The sequence below is a fragment of the Ascidiella aspersa genome, chromosome 2 (assembly GCF_963924565.1).
Source record: "Ascidiella aspersa chromosome 2, kaAscAspe10.2, whole genome shotgun sequence".
NCBI lineage: Eukaryota > Metazoa > Chordata > Ascidiacea > Phlebobranchia > Ascidiidae > Ascidiella > Ascidiella aspersa.
The window spans coordinates 25,311,704-25,326,861 of record NC_139448.1 but is presented as its reverse complement, the minus strand read 5'-3'; the positions used below and the strand labels follow the sequence as shown (position 1 = coordinate 25,326,861).

The following is a 15,158-nucleotide window of genomic DNA, read 5'->3' as shown; positions in this document are numbered from 1 at the left end:
TTCACTTTAACACAATAACGTTGTTGGTATTTGAATCCGTATGGAATTGATTTTTCTACTATGCTTTTGTATTCCGTTAGGCCTCTTTGTATTCCGTTAAGTCGCTGTAGGCTAGCCTACGTCGTCTCTTTAGGTAATGTGTTTGTTGCCAAAATTGAATTGGAGATTAATTCAATTATATTAGCCTTCTTCCATTGCTAATTCAGATTAAATATGTGGGCCTATTTAGGTGTTAACAGCAAAAAAATACAGCCGAGAAGCCTTTAGATAGCCACTGTAGTAAAGCGGTTGGTGGTTTATTGCGATAACGGGATATTCACCACAGTAGCCTATAGCTATTTCCGAATGAAAAAGGAGTTCTATGAATGACGCATGCGTTTGATCACCCACATCTTGGTATATACCCTACCTACGGAAAAATCCTTTAGGAGTGCGGCAATCTATTTGTTATTTCTCAGCGGTGCCGCTAGCCATAAAAGGTTGAGAAACACTCGTTTAGAACTGTTAATATGAAAACACCGCCTGTATAATGCAGGCTCTTCTACATTTAAAGTAATAAGTAGAAGTATATTGGATTTTCTTATGCCAAACACACTTTTCGATAAGGGTGGCGGCGGGAAGAGAGTAACTTTGAAAATAATATGTGATGGAACGTTTGACAGCGAATCATAACAATTGGTGTCCAGCTCAAGCCTACTAATTTCTTACAGTATTTGGTCATACTAGGGTCGTTATATTTTTACTTGAATATAGACTACAACTTTATAATTTCGGGGGTAATGGTAAATATTCACTCTCTATCCTAGTGGTTCTCAACCGCCGGTCCGCCAAATATATTACAATTTCATATCACAATTGCAAAATTCAAGATGTTGAAGGCTGATCCATCAAATGTGGAACTTCGCCAGCCCCGTAATTCAGCATTGTGACGTAACATAGAGTTTATGGTCTACTTTTGACTTCATTGTACGTCACAATGCTGAAAGTGTTTTGGCCAACTGTTTAAAAGTAGGCTGCAACTCGTTTAAGTCTTAAACTTTAAGACCAGTTGTATGTGAAAGCTAAGAAGTGTTTTAGTTCCACAATGTTGCGTTATTAATCTTTGGGTTGATTTTGATTTTAAAGGTCCACCGGTCCGCAAAATTTGTTTTAAAATTTTACCGGTTCGTAAGCAAAAAGGTTGAGAACCACTGCTCTATCCTACACATTACTAAGGTTGATATAAAATGGCGTCCACTTTAACTGCCATTGAAACTTATATTATCTCATTATATTCCAATTGGTTACACAATAACATATAAATTAAATTAAAAAAAACTTGAATCAAAATTAAAATTCACGTGTTAATGTTTCTGCCTATTCTACGTTTTAACATTTTACTGCAAAGGGAAGTTTTTTAACGTTAACTGATATGTCTAAAACTCGTGGAAAAGTCGGCGTGTCGTTTCAAGTAGAGAACGATTCGGACCATAGCCCGATATCTGTGGTACAAAGTAGCAAATCTCAAATTGATGTTCACGTTGGTTTTCTTAAAGTTCTGAACAGGTAAAAAAATCATTTTCATACAAAAAAGACAAAATTAAAGTTTAATTATCTTAATGAATATTAGTTAAAAGTCGTATGGTTGCACCAAATTGTATGCAAGAGGGAGTGGCAAAGCCTGTAGCGGCCGTAACACATTTTTATCCATTCTTTTGCGCTGATCTACAATGCTACCACATTTTTGTTCCGGAGTTTATATTGCCAACTTTATTTGGGTTGGGGACTTGGGGTACGAGTTTCGATGGGTCAAGTATTACTATTATATTTATTCAGCGCTGGTCTAAAATCCTACCACACTTTTTTTACAGTAACCAAACAAGTTGTCAAATCATAACCCAAATAATCCCATCTGGATTCAAATCCAAGGATTCAATATTCTACTTTGAACATCCTTAGTTCTGACTAAACATAGCTTAAATTAATCATAAACACTAGAAAATATATTAAAGTTGCCCAAAAGCTCGCAAATCTCGAAATCGTGAACCTTTTCTTCAGTTACTTACCTACATATGTGTAATTCGTGTAATGAAACAATAAAATTGCAATAAAAAGGGTAAGTAAGCCTTGTACTCCCATTGGTTGGCTCCCCCAGTTAAGAACCACTGTTCCAAAGTAATATATATGCTAGTTTTGCTTTGTTTTGTTTATAACTTAATCAAGCTGTATATTAGGTATGCCATCCAGTTTACCTTGCCTAATGTACTCCAACTGTCTGAAAATGTAACATGTTCAGCACCAGGCCTTGGGATTGAAGTAAAGAAAATTTTGTTTCAAGGTTGACAGCTTTTTAATAATCTGTTTAAAATAAAAGGCACATATGTATTACATTGTTGTTATTTACAGAATCTGGGATTGTAATGTTTATAGAATATCTACCTGAACATAAAGAAGGTGTAATAAAAGAGAAACTGTACCTAGAGTCTAACCCTAACTGCAGACTTACCATTGTATTGAACATGGAAATTCTAGGTAATGTGTTTGCTGCTTTTATTATTTTACATAATTATTTATGACTTAACTCTTAATTATTCCTTTAACATTTTCAGGCAAAAACCAAGGAACTCCGTCATTGAAATTAGGAGTGAAATGTATTGAACGCTGTTCTGATTATGATTCAGAAGCAAGTGATTGGCAAGGTTTTGATTAAAATGCCTTACAACTGCAGGCAATTCAGAAATTTAAGGGCTAGTTAAAGTTTCGATTTAACCTCAGGCAAAGGTTTATCAATTGGGTCATGACATTTTATGAATAAAGGAAAAAATTTGTTTGTAACAAATCCTTGCCACATCTCTCTCATGCAATTCAAAGTCTGACAACGCTTATACAAAAAAAAAAGATGTTTGAGGATAAAGCATACCTATCCATTATTAACAAAGTACTAAGTGTATTTCCCCACAGTGCCTTGTAGCCATTGATGCTGAAGCATAATATAGTGCCACTACAGCGTTGGCCTTGAATTAAAATATGCACTCCCCTGTTGGTAGAGTGTCCAATCATCTCGCCAAAAATGCAGGCACACTGTTTGCAAATTTGTGCCCTACCAAGCTGTTTTTCATTAACAAAGATTCATACTTAATTAATTTGTAGATAATATTTTGCTGTTTTTTTATTAAGATTTACCTCATATTTTATTTAAATTTACGAAATTTTTATGCGTAAGTGTTGATATGTTTATTGTTTCCCTGAAATCTACAAACTTTTTTTATTTGGTTTGAAAGAGCATGTTGTAATATCACTTTGGTGTTGCATCTTTTTGTAAAATATTTTCCTTATAATATGTTTTCTGCATAGGATTTTAGCTTTGCATCCATTTCGTTGGGTTCTGCTTCTATATTTTATAATAAAAACAATATTTTATGATAAAAATTAATATTTTTTTACTCTTTACCCTACATTAATTTGGTGTTTGTGTCCAGTACCCTTACAGTAGCGCTTCAAAAATATTTATGTCCAAAATAAAAATAAAAATGTGTAACTTTTCATTTGTGGTTTTTATTTTTGCAATTTCCGATGTTATTTTACCTTGTTTACCATTTTTTTTCCACACAGGTTCTCTTGTATTTTGCTAAATAGTAGAATGTGTCATCTAAGCCATTTGCAAGTACTTGGTCTTCATGTATGTCTAATTTAATTGGACTTGCAAGGATTGCGACATCGACCAACCAGTCATATCTTTGCCATTAAGAGTAACCTTGACATTTGTGTTATTATATGATTCGTTAAAATAATATAGACAGAAAGCTACTGTTTTTTTCTTTATTTTATATTCAATACAAATTTCTTTGTTTGATATTTATTTAATGTTTTATACAACCGATTTGAGTGATATTTATTACTTGTGTTTTTACCCATTTTTTAATTTGTGTCTAATTATGTCATTTTACATCAAAATCTTACCTTTTTGGACAAGTTGCTACATCCTCCTCAAAATGACCATTTTGGTATGCCTATATAATTTGAGGGTTGAATCCCATTTCTTCATTTAATAAGAAGATGGTTAATAATTAACTTCTGTTATTAGATAATAACAATTTTTCACCAGGATTATACTTTACTTAGACTTTATTGTCTTTAACTCTTTTTTTTCATTTTACAGATAAAATCTGTTTTTTTGGGGGAAATGGTTAGGCCAATTGCTGCTGTTGTGACAGCAATTTCTACAATTTTTGTTCCATTTATACTTGTGGCTTGGTTTCTGTCATTAACATTCAGAACCCATTTTGGTAGGTTTAAATCAAATCCTAAATGTAAAGTAGACCAACTTTTAAATTAGAATCTTTAACCAGTTAAAACAAAAATATATTCCAATACTGCCTTATTTTCTTCATAACTTTTTCCAATTTGGCGAAGTTGCTTCAGAAATATATATAATTAATCTTTTTTTATAGCTTTATTGTTATGGTAATTATGTGATTCCTAGGAGGAATAGATGTGGTTTCACCGCAGAGATTGTTTGCAGCATTCTTAATCCCTTCACTGTTAGCTTTTCGGGAGCTTCGGAAGAAATCATTGTCCTTATCAGGTATTTCAGCTGGTGAGTTTTTAAGGCTCAATTTAACAATTTCCACATTTCCTACCCTTTATTATTGGCGGCAAACTTTTATTGCCATTTTTTGCAACCTGACAAATGTAAAACAATGTATCCACATGCAATTTACTATTAATGTGAAATTTAGGCTTGTAGGGTGGATATTATTAAAAACACAACACATAGTTCCATTGTTGTAATATAATTAATATGTCACAAAAATGCAGCAATCTCATGGTCTATTAGAAAATAAACAACTGCATGACCCACCCAAAATACCTTAGTGACCCACTAAATAATCATTTAAAAAAATTGTAATCGATTAAATAAAACAGTGTGACTGAACTGTATTTCAAGTAACCAATGTACAATGTTTTTTTAAGCCGTTGTTGTCGGATTTGTACTGACTATATCCAACCTCAGTTTCATTATTTCTCTGCTGGCGTTCTTCTACTCAAGTTCCAAACTGACAAAGTTTAGATCTGAAAGAAAACTTAACCAAGATGCGATGCATGGTAGGTGATTATTTAGTATTGTTGTATAAGTTTAAACAAATATGTGTTCAAAAATTACTAAACTGTTTTTTAAACATCTAAAATTGAGATATATATATACAATTTAGTATGTTTCTTACCTAGGCTGGATAATTCTTCCAAATCTGATTTAACGTAGAAACCACAAGAAATTGGTTGAATGTTCTCAACAATGGGGGTGTTCCCACTGGACTTGCCTTACTTTATGTGATGGAGATTGGTTGCAAGGACACTCCAATTGACTTCAGTAATCCATATCTGTACACCAGGTGACAACACAATAACTTATTCACAATTTGACTTGCATTTATGATCAACTAAGTTTTGTGTTATTTTATTGTATTACCTTAATTTTGCATAAAAATGGTGTATATTTATGGAACCCAAAACCGTTGGCAACAGGTTTCTGCTTGTCCTACTCGAGTTTTTGAACTTTTGAGTTTTATTGTTACCTTAATATCCCAGTATGACATCCAGCATCAAGAAAGAGTGTTTCTTGTATCATGGCTTTTTAGGTGATTTTTTTGTATACACATTTTGTTGCTTCTGATTATTCTAGAAGTTGTTCTGTAGAACTCACTAGTTATTTGACCAAGAAACTAATTTAGCAATGTTGGCTGCCAAGAGTTCAACTAAGAGGAGAAGAATAAGGGAAAGTGTCCTTCGGTTAGGCTTTTCTTATGGAAGTATTTCAATTATGCTTCAAAAAAGGACAAATCAACACACTATTATCCCTCACAAAGTTTCCTTTTTGTTTTTCCTCTTAAAAAACCTTTGCACCTAAATGAAAAAAACATACTCTTCTTTTGAATCAATCTAATAAGTAATCCCTGCTATCTTGGAGTGTTTAGGTTATAAAATTATACAATGTTCTACATATTTTGTATCCTCTATAAAATAAATGAGGTCAAGAAACAATCTAATAACCCATGTTTAGCTAAGCCTAACATGATGGTAAATATACTTTGGTAGTTCATGGCTGTCAGTGGCAGTACTCGCATCGATAGCTTCTGCTTGTGGTGATACCTGGGCGTCTGAGCTGGGTTCTGCAGTGGGGAATCCTACCTCAACTCTCATCACAACTGGACAAACGGTACCAGCAGGTACTGTATGCGCATCTACAAAACGTAGAAGACACATGTTCGCTCCCAAGTAGTAGTTACATTTGTGCTCCTAACGATCTATTATATATATTTTTTTTATTACTTCCAAAAATATAAACTTGAAATAAATTGTTGTAAAGACTCGAACCACTTTTTGTGCTGGTATGTGAATGTTTAATTCCATCTTTTAAAATAAAATAAGTACCTAGGGCATTTAAAAAACGCTGCTTCATAGTTTAGTTTTATCGCTTGAATTATTTATTATGCACTTCGACACCCGAAAGCCTTAAGCTACTTTACTTGTATTTAGTTTTATTCTCATTACAGATGTCCTCCAATTACACCAGGCATGTTTATTTGAAATTGAAAGGCAAGCTTCCATCATATTTCCTTTTGTTTTGTATAGGTACGAACGGCGGCGTGACGATCGTTGGAACTTTAGCGAGCTTAATGGCGGGCGGTTGGGTCGGCTTCGTGTATTGTGTCAGCAACTATTTCATTGTTGGATCACACAGGTAATGGCGAATTGCGGTAATCAAGGGTGGTCTGTCCTATAAAAAAAATATTTTCAAATAATATTTAAAGTATTAAAATTGGCGGATTGGTTGACAATATGTTTTGTATTTAAAAAACTATGACTCCTATGATATCGCTTGTATCCAATTCTGCCGTTGATTTCGGGTAGTTGGAACCCACATAATTTCTTCGTTTTGCCGCGGATGGTTGCGCCTAATTGTACAAACGCAATTGGCAAGTTATCCCCCACCCAAAACAAAATACAAGTTAAATGATAAAAAATGATAAATAAATATTTACTAGGATTCGATATGCTGGATTCGTTATTCTAGATTGGAAACCTAATATTCTAGAATCCCCTGGGTTTCTACTTTAAACATCCTTGCTATTCACGGTTTGTATTTAGTATCGAGTTACAAAAAACAGGGATTTTAAAGCAAGCACTAAGTGTGTGGTTTAAAGCAGCCCATTAAAAAATACCCCTCACTAAGTTGCAGTGCGTAAAGGCCAGTTTCATTGTTCTTTTACGTTTAATTTTAGCAACAGCGTCATTTGATTGACAGTTTTTGTGGTGCTAATATTAAATGCATTCTGTTTAGAATGAATTGAAATGAACAAATTGGCTATATTTAATTAAAGCTATTGAATAAATGTGCAACATTAACCGCAATGCTTCTGTTTTGAGGCGAAGTTCTAGCAATTACGCGAAATAACACAATTTGAAATGTGACTATGACGAATCATATCCGTTCCCCATTTCTCTCTTTGTTTAGTCTGCTCAATGGCTTACAATGCAGTTTACATAATTTATATCGTGGAAATAAACTGGTCGCCAATTTTAAACTGCAACTGTTTGCAGCATACTGTGGTCGCTTATTGCTGTCGGGATGTTCGCTGGATTTCTTGGTTCGTTGCTGGATTCTTTCATTGGCGCCACCATGCAATACTCAGGTATTTGTTATCAACTGATAAACGCTTTAAATTATTCACCCGTTCAACATGTATTTGTGTGATAGTTTATTACGGGTTTTACGCAAATCGTTTTTTTTTTTTTTTTATTAAAACAAATTATTTCAAGTAAATGTATCGCATCGCGATAGCGTAAGGAACTAAGTTGTTTAGATTTTCGGTTTCTAATAAAATGAAAGCCATGTTCTCTTCGCAACCGTTTTTTTGTGATAAAATATACCCGTTCTAATAACAATAAATCATTATAAAAATAATAACTACAATCGAATGTTAAAAGTTAAGATAAGTCCGTAGGTTTGTACCTATTTTCAGCGTTCAGTTTATTACTGCATATTTGTTTTTTCTAACTTTTTAATGTTGGTCAGAATGAAGTGTTTTTCTGAGATTCGAATTTCCGAATATCTGCATTGCACAACGGTAGTTTGCATGGGAATACTAACCCAATACTTGGCGTGCGATAACTTGCTATCGCGTGCTTTAGGTTACGACGAGGACTCCAAAAAAGTATCAAGTCGTCCAGGACAAAACGTCAAACACATATCGGGCGTGAACCTACTCAACAATCACGCAGTTAACTTCGTCTCGGGCTTTTCAACCGCCATCATCTGCCCCGTGCTGTACACATATGTGGCAGGCTTTTAACCCAACTCCTTGCTACGTCACAGGGGTGTGACACCACCGACCGTTGGCTACAAGGAGATTCCAAAAACCTAAAAATGCTTCGAAATTAAAAATATATTGGTTGCGTGAAACCTAGCGAGTTTTACTCTATTTAAGTGTCTACCCTATTGGAATAAGGGGATTTTTAGAAATTTGTAAAAGTGTTTTTGATGAATTCAACATCTTCTTGCATGAGCTTCTATCATTAGATTTGGTATTACCGACAATAAATATATATTATAATATATATGATTACATAGGACGTGGATTTTTCCAATCCAACCATTTGCTTGTGTTATTTCTCTTACACAAACAACTTTACATATATTTGTCTGTATTTGTACCAGTTTCCAGCCAGAACGTTGGGTCGGAATCAAAATATGTTATACTGTGTGGTATACGTGTCTTTTTATGAGTGGTAATCATGTACGGAATATCTCCGAATTTCACCGCCCGAATATCTAGAGGACTCATCTCTGTTTATAGTTTCAAATTATTTTGATACGTTAGCATTAGTCATTTAAATTATCAAACGTTGATTATTATAACAATTTTTAAATTATTTGTTATCATCTTTTTCCTGTCCTGTTTTGTTTTGTGATCTCCACCATGACTTTCTATTAGGCGTGCCTTTGTTGTTTAATTTAAAGCCATGCTGTTTTTTATTGAAACCTTTACTGTGTAGCCTATACGTGTTACTCTTTTGACATTTTTTGTTTCAAAATATGGTAATGTCCTTACTTTAATTAGGTTTCAAACTTGTTTAACGAATACCGCATTCTGGACGTTAAATTAATTTTAAAATCAATAACTTGCTATTCAAAAGTTCCACTAAACTAAGGATTATTTTGTGTTCCGCGTAACATAAGTTCGTTCGTAAAGTGCCCTTTTTGCCAATTCTTTTCTTGTTGTGTTCCAGGATTTTAGAGTTTTAGTAGTTTAGGTGTTGCTTGCTAGCTAATATGAAGCGCACATTGGCCAGGTTCACCTTTCAACCGCTTCTTCAGGTAAGCTATTTTTCGTTTTATGAAGTGGAAATTCTTTCCTGTGCACTACGGAACTTATTAGAACGTATGACTTTACCTTAAAGTATGTTACAAGACTTTGGAATTTCTACCAACTCATACAGTTTGCTTGTAACTTTGAAAATAATGTTTTTAAATAAAAAAATCAATAGACAAAGAATAAATTATTGTTACTATTTGTTTACACTTCCAATGACATCTATAATGTTTATGATCGTTTTTGTAACCATAGGTGGGCATTGGGCAACATTTTGCTAGTCGCGAGTTTAAACCTACCTACGAATAAGTTTTAACTGACAATTATTCTGCTGCAGTTTGTTGGCGAAACTTGCATTGTTCATAATTGCATTCCAGGGTAGGCACTGCTCACATTTGCTTAGTTGAAATAGCCAAAAAATATATTTACTTATTTCATAAAGAAGGTGGCGGGCCGGAGAATAATCATTTGGCGAGCCGTACGCCACCCCTGTTGTAGACCAACTGTAATTGAACATGTCGGCATGCTTTAAAGCAAGTTAAAATTTTTTTGTATTGCAGATCATCGAACCCGCGGCTAAAGTAAACAGCGGGTATGGAGCGGCTGGTCATCACCAATCGCCGATCTGCTTTCAGAAAACCTGCGCCAAAAGCCACAGTCCGGAACAATCGAGGGTCACATCTCGCTATCCTATTAATAATGTAAGTGCACCCGATTGCCCCGCTTGTATACTGCTAATGGGCACGTTTCTTATTATTCCCGTTGGCCCTGTATTTAGCATATAACTGGGGGTGTTCTCAGTCATTAAAAAATCTAACGCCGAAACGTCCGTTGGTTGTAACTCAAACTTAGTTTATGTGCTACTCGATTAGCGTTTTGGTTCCTAAAAAGCTATAAGCCTATAACCAATATATAGCACTAAAAATGTTTTAGTTCATTCTAAGGGTTCGATCGTTTTTTGTAACTGGTGTATTAGTAAAAAAAACAGTCCTTTCCCGTAAGTCATACGATAAGGCAATTATGTGTATGTGCGCGATCAGTCTCAATTATGATTCTTATCCGAAAAAGGTAAATTTCTCATACAAAATAGACGTCTGTAATTAGGCTTAAGCTAATTTTTCTTTATAACCTGGAAAAACATCCCTTTATTTGTTCAATTTTATCTTATTTCTTATTTGAACACAGGGATATTCTCCTATATGAAAATAAGACCAAAATCCTCAAAAAAGTTAACATGCCACTCTTGACATAATTGACGTCCCTAAAGCTTAACCCAATTTTTGCTTTATAACCTGGAAAACAATACCTTTATTTGAATTTTAGTTTATTGCTTATTTGATCATAGGAATTTATTTCGGTATAGGATCAGGCCGTACGCTTATTTGTCAATCAGTATCGGAATAAATGCGAAGTATCACACATGTTTCGGTGGTATTTATAACCAGCACCGAACACATTATAAATCCCTATGTACGCGAACAATCTCAATGATTCTTTTCTTAATAAGTGAATTTCTCAACAAGAGAGATGTCCGTGATTTAGCTTAAGCTAATTTTGCTTTATAACCTGGAAAACCATCCCTTTATTTGTTTTAATTTTGTCTTTTTTATTATTTGAACACAGGAATATTATCCTATGTTCAAATAAGACCAAACACATTATAAATCCTTATTATGTGCGCGAACATTCTCAATGATTCTTTTCTTCGAGAATTTCTCAAAAAAGATACGTCAGTAATTTAGCTTAAGCTAATTTTTATTTAGAACCCGGAAAAACATCCCTTTATTTGTTCAATTTTATCTTATTTCTTAGGAATAATATCCTATGTTCAAATAAGACTAAACACATTTTTAATCCCCTATTACGTCCAGGTAAAAGAGCTTCCGCTGCACGTGCAGGAGCGTATGTACAAGTTGGACGACAAGGTCGGCTTCATTCCTAACCTCTTTCACGCGCTTGCGCATCGTCCAGACGAGTTCAAGTGTTACTTGGAGTATTACGACGCCAACACAAACCGAAGTATGTAAGCACGTCAGATTGCTTTTGTCGCAAACTCTTCGAGAACCGATAAAGCACTCTATGTGATTTGCTAACGTTTTTTGCCGAAACGCACTTTTATTGTCGTTAAATATATATTTTACCCTTTACGTAACACCAATAACAGTGGCATAATTATAAACCATAGAGTTATCGATATTATCATCTATTCATTATTCTGTTTATTGCGTGGGTTCGGCGTTAGGCGGAACTACCCATCACTGAGTTGAAAGTACTTGTAAGCACTTGTTATTAACAGTCATGGGATATCCGATAATTGACGTTTGATTCTGATACTGATACCCGATATTTTGACAAAAAAGTATCGCAACCCGATTGGATACCAAATGAATTTGATACGCTTAAACGAAAACGAGCAAAAAATATTAATTTTATACGTTTATAGATATATTTTTCCTAATTGCGAGGTCAAAATTTCCTTCAGTGTCAATAAGTTTGGGGATCTTCAGATGTTAACTAAATATTTTTTTTAAATAGTTGCCTTTCAAGGTAAAAAACATTACTTACGCTGGATCACAAATCATGCCGAAAACCCTGTAAAAATTTAGTATCGGATCGGCACCGATACCATCCTAGAATCGGATGAGTACTGATATTACCACTTGTCATTGGGTATCGGATATGTATATTAGCAGAAAAAAAATAAGACTCGACTGAAATATTATAATTAAGAATGTCGGTTAAGTATAGATTATAAAGTTCTTTATAGGTGTTGCATAGAAAGTCCAATCTTTCTAGTGTAATGCACCTTTATAAAGAACAATTTTCAACCGCCCTGCTCTACCTTTTGCCATTAACATCCTTCCGCATTCAACAGAAGACTCGAACCTAAAGAAGGAAGACCGTGAGCTGATCGGAGTCGTTGTTAGCGCCCGCAACAAATGCAGTTATTGTGTTGTCACACATAGCGCACTACATCGCCTTTCGTCCGGAAATCCCTACCTGGCCGATCAGGTATTTACTTGTTTCAGCAAAAAGTGATGCTTTTCCTGTTTGCCGCTTCCTGCGTTGCGATAAGGGCCACGCGTTGGTTAATTTTGTTTAATTACAGTGTTTCTTTCGATACGATTCAGTACAGCAGATTTTGGTATTGTTTCTGTCTGCATATGACAGGCTCTCATTTTTGTTGTTATTTTTTTACAAATATTGTTTGTGTGTGTTATGTGTATGATGTTCCCTTTCTGAAATTCTGTTTGAATTGTATGTAATGAACGAAATTTTCTAATTAACTTCACAATGTTGTGGGAATCGATTGGCAACTGACAGTTATTGCAAAAATATATCCAGGTCTGATGTATCGCCGCTGTTCCATTTCAGGTAGCAGTCAATCCGGGCACCGCAGACCTTACTCCGCGCCAGCGAGCCATCGTCGATTTCGCGCTCGAAATCGCCAGCGACTTACCTGTTTCGGACCGCCAGCTGGACGAACTGACTGCACATGGACTGGACAGGGAGGACGCCTGGGATATGGTGACCTCCGTCGCCCTGACCACCCTCATCAACAAAATCGCTTCGTTTCTGAAAGTGAACGCCAACCCTGAGTACCACTCTATGGCCAGGTCCCCACACGAATAGCCCAATAATATCTCGCTCGGCTTTTTCTTTCTCTTGTTTTGATGTGCTCGATATAGACGCTTGCAGTATCTGGGTCAGCTTTACTCAAACGTTTGCATGGCAAAGGACCCTCAATGGACAACTCATCAAATTGACGTTTTTCATTAGGGGCAATGTGACAAAAATAGCTTTTAGAATTTTTTTTTTGAAAAAACAATGTTAAAAATCACTTATATTTTTCTTGCCGACGCCACAAGTCACGCTTGCCGAGTTTCGTTCCAACCTGAAGACATTTCGAGCTTGTCATTCCATAAAGATATTTGCAAATAAGTAAACAGCTGTACAAGTGTACATAAATAATTTTAAAGCTATTTGGAAACGATGAACACAGCACTGTTAGCTGCCTATGTCTCATTCTTGATGGGCTTTATTGCAGTAACGCCAAGACTCGAAATGCACAAGACGACACGTAAGGGAATTTGTAAAAACGATTTTGACTTTGTGACTTACAAATTTCGATGCAGATCTGTATGACATGTGCTTTTTAAACTCTAACTTCTCAACTGAGTTGTAATTTGCTTCCAATGTGTGCAGAAGACATTGAAAAATGTTTTGTCTATCACTGTCTAACGAACGGTTGTTAATAATTTTAACACGTAAAACACTTATTGTTGACAGAAAAGTTTTGCTAGCTCCCTTAAAACGTTGTTAAATATTTTATATATACTTGTTATCATGATGTCGAAAGTTTGCCGATGCCATGCTCTTTCAAACATTTTCTCAGGATTTTTTGTTAATTTGATATTAAAGTAGTAGCTTTACACTCAACCCAAAGCTTTGGATTTAACTAGTTTTATAACAAATGAGTGCTTTTAACAAGGATCTCAATTTATGGCAAATTGAACATAGCATTGCAATCAAACGAACTGCATATTGGAATTATTTAACCCAAATGACCTAAATATTATTTGCCGTCATATGGCGGCCAATTATTTGTCGATTCGACTATAATCTTACATGTCTTATGAAGCTGTTATTAACGCTTGCCTAACGCGCTGTCACTAATTGGTACACAAATAACTTGCTACGCTCTGTTTTTCCTTTCTTTTATCATTGTGGGCGTTTGTATTTGTATTCTGATGAAATGTTAAGTGTTGTTGCTTGTCTACTCACGAAATGCACAGTTCGTTTTTACCTTTTACAAACTGTATTTTCTCCATCTTGCTCTTACTTCGTTATGCCCGCTTTCTGCTAATCATTCATTAAACTGTGTCTGTCTTTATAACAATCGTAACGAGAGAAAAATACATGAATATTCTTTGCTCACACTAAGTAGTAAATTTTGTAAAAGTACAAACGGTGTAGCCACGAGCTGCTCGATGCATGACACACCAGCGGTCAAAATCGAGTCCTATAGTTGTTTTTATTTTGCTGTCTTCGACCCATATCGAACGAGTATAAAACGCGCTTGTTGTCGCTTTGCCCGCCCTCTTTTTTCCACTAATATACACAGATAAGTATAAATAATAACAAACCTAATTAGTTTTTTTAAAGGGAAAGCAAACGTGAGTTGCGGAGTATGTATGTAGATCATGCATACCGGCGACGTAAGGACAGTTTGGTCCGGATATCGTTCAAAATAGTCCTAAATCCTTGACATCATGCTCTCAACACTGTCATGTAACCTTAATTACAACATTGTTTAAGGTCCTTCCGTAAAACAACTCGTTGTAATTTACACTTGAACTATTATTTGAAATGATGTTGTTCGTCGCTAGGCCCAACGGGGTTTCGAGCAACTTCATCAGTCGCATATGTAGAACAATTAATTTGATCTCTTTGTTGTTGTTGTTTTTTTACTTTAAAATTTAATACCACAAAGTCCATAGTGATGCATAATTTGTAATCCAAACTTGTTGCCTGGTAGGGCCTGTCGTATTGAGGTGATGAATGGTAAAACATTTGAGGATAAGATATGGCATCAGCTGAATAGTATGTCCACAGCCACGTGGTCCATTAATGTTTGCGAAGGCCATGACAATAGCTTTAAATATACTATGCAGAAAGTAAATTTTATAGAGCTTGTGTGTTTGGGATAACTACATAGAAATAAAAAAAGTTGTAAACGGCTAGAAATTCTCAAATGCTGACAATTGTCGCGACGGCACATCATGTGCTGTTTCAACACTCGAC

The 15,158-nt window shown here is 35.1% G+C and overlaps 3 protein-coding genes across 5 annotated transcripts; all 3 read left to right on the top strand.

Annotated features, from left to right (window-relative positions):
- The first annotated feature begins 1,331 nt into the window (after positions 1-1,331).
- LOC146164491 (adipose-secreted signaling protein-like) lies at positions 1,332-2,728 on the top strand. The gene is made up of 4 exons (XM_083381817.1): positions 1,332-1,545; positions 2,214-2,317; positions 2,386-2,511; positions 2,589-2,728. Exons 1-4 carry the CDS (start codon positions 1,412-1,414, stop codon positions 2,687-2,689), a joined length of 465 nt encoding a protein of 154 aa, XP_083237943.1. The 5' UTR covers positions 1,332-1,411; the 3' UTR covers positions 2,690-2,728.
- An 861-nt stretch (positions 2,729-3,589) lies between these two features.
- On the top strand, positions 3,590-9,269 carry LOC146164490 (transmembrane protein 19-like). 3 transcript variants are annotated; one of them, XM_083381815.1, is made up of 9 exons: positions 3,590-3,728; positions 4,139-4,265; positions 4,463-4,576; positions 4,954-5,085; positions 5,243-5,372; positions 6,076-6,206; positions 6,613-6,721; positions 7,582-7,673; positions 8,173-9,269. In XM_083381815.1, exons 2-9 carry the CDS (start codon positions 4,163-4,165, stop codon positions 8,331-8,333), a joined length of 972 nt encoding a protein of 323 aa, XP_083237941.1. In that variant the 5' UTR covers positions 3,590-3,728; positions 4,139-4,162; the 3' UTR covers positions 8,334-9,269. The 3 variants fall into 3 exon arrangements, with proteins under 3 accessions (XP_083237941.1, XP_083237940.1, XP_083237939.1); XM_083381814.1 differs by lacking the exon at positions 3,590-3,728 and adding an exon at positions 3,843-3,983 and having other exon boundaries at positions 4,463-4,564; XM_083381813.1 differs by lacking the exon at positions 3,590-3,728 and adding an exon at positions 3,843-3,983.
- On the top strand, positions 9,222-14,512 carry LOC146164489 (uncharacterized). The gene is made up of 5 exons (XM_083381816.1): positions 9,222-9,358; positions 9,914-10,054; positions 11,225-11,372; positions 12,229-12,365; positions 12,729-14,512. Exons 1-5 carry the CDS (start codon positions 9,314-9,316, stop codon positions 12,984-12,986), a joined length of 729 nt encoding a protein of 242 aa, XP_083237942.1. The 5' UTR covers positions 9,222-9,313; the 3' UTR covers positions 12,987-14,512.
- Positions 14,513-15,158: the final 646 nt, after the last annotated feature.

Coding starts and splice junctions, on each gene's coding strand:
- LOC146164489 (XM_083381816.1), top strand. CDS start 9,314: ATGAAGCGCACATTGGCCAGGTTCACCTTTCAACCGCTTCTTCAG. Junction 9,359..9,913: donor CCTTTCAACCGCTTCTTCAG/GTAAGCTATTTT, acceptor TTTGTATTGCAG/ATCATCGAACCCGCGGCTAA. Junction 11,373..12,228: donor CGACGCCAACACAAACCGAA/GTATGTAAGCAC, acceptor CGCATTCAACAG/AAGACTCGAACCTAAAGAAG.
- LOC146164491 (XM_083381817.1), top strand. CDS start 1,412: ATGTCTAAAACTCGTGGAAAAGTCGGCGTGTCGTTTCAAGTAGAGAAC. Junction 1,546..2,213: donor TTTCTTAAAGTTCTGAACAG/GTAAAAAAATCA, acceptor GCTGTATATTAG/GTATGCCATCCAGTTTACCT. Junction 2,512..2,588: donor ATTGAACATGGAAATTCTAG/GTAATGTGTTTG, acceptor TAACATTTTCAG/GCAAAAACCAAGGAACTCCG.
- LOC146164490 (XM_083381813.1), top strand. CDS start 3,843: ATGTTTTATACAACCGATTTGAGTGATATTTATTACTTGTGTTTTTAC. Junction 3,984..4,138: donor TCCTCAAAATGACCATTTTG/GTATGCCTATAT, acceptor TTCATTTTACAG/ATAAAATCTGTTTTTTTGGG. Junction 5,086..5,242: donor TAACCAAGATGCGATGCATG/GTAGGTGATTAT, acceptor GATTTAACGTAG/AAACCACAAGAAATTGGTTG.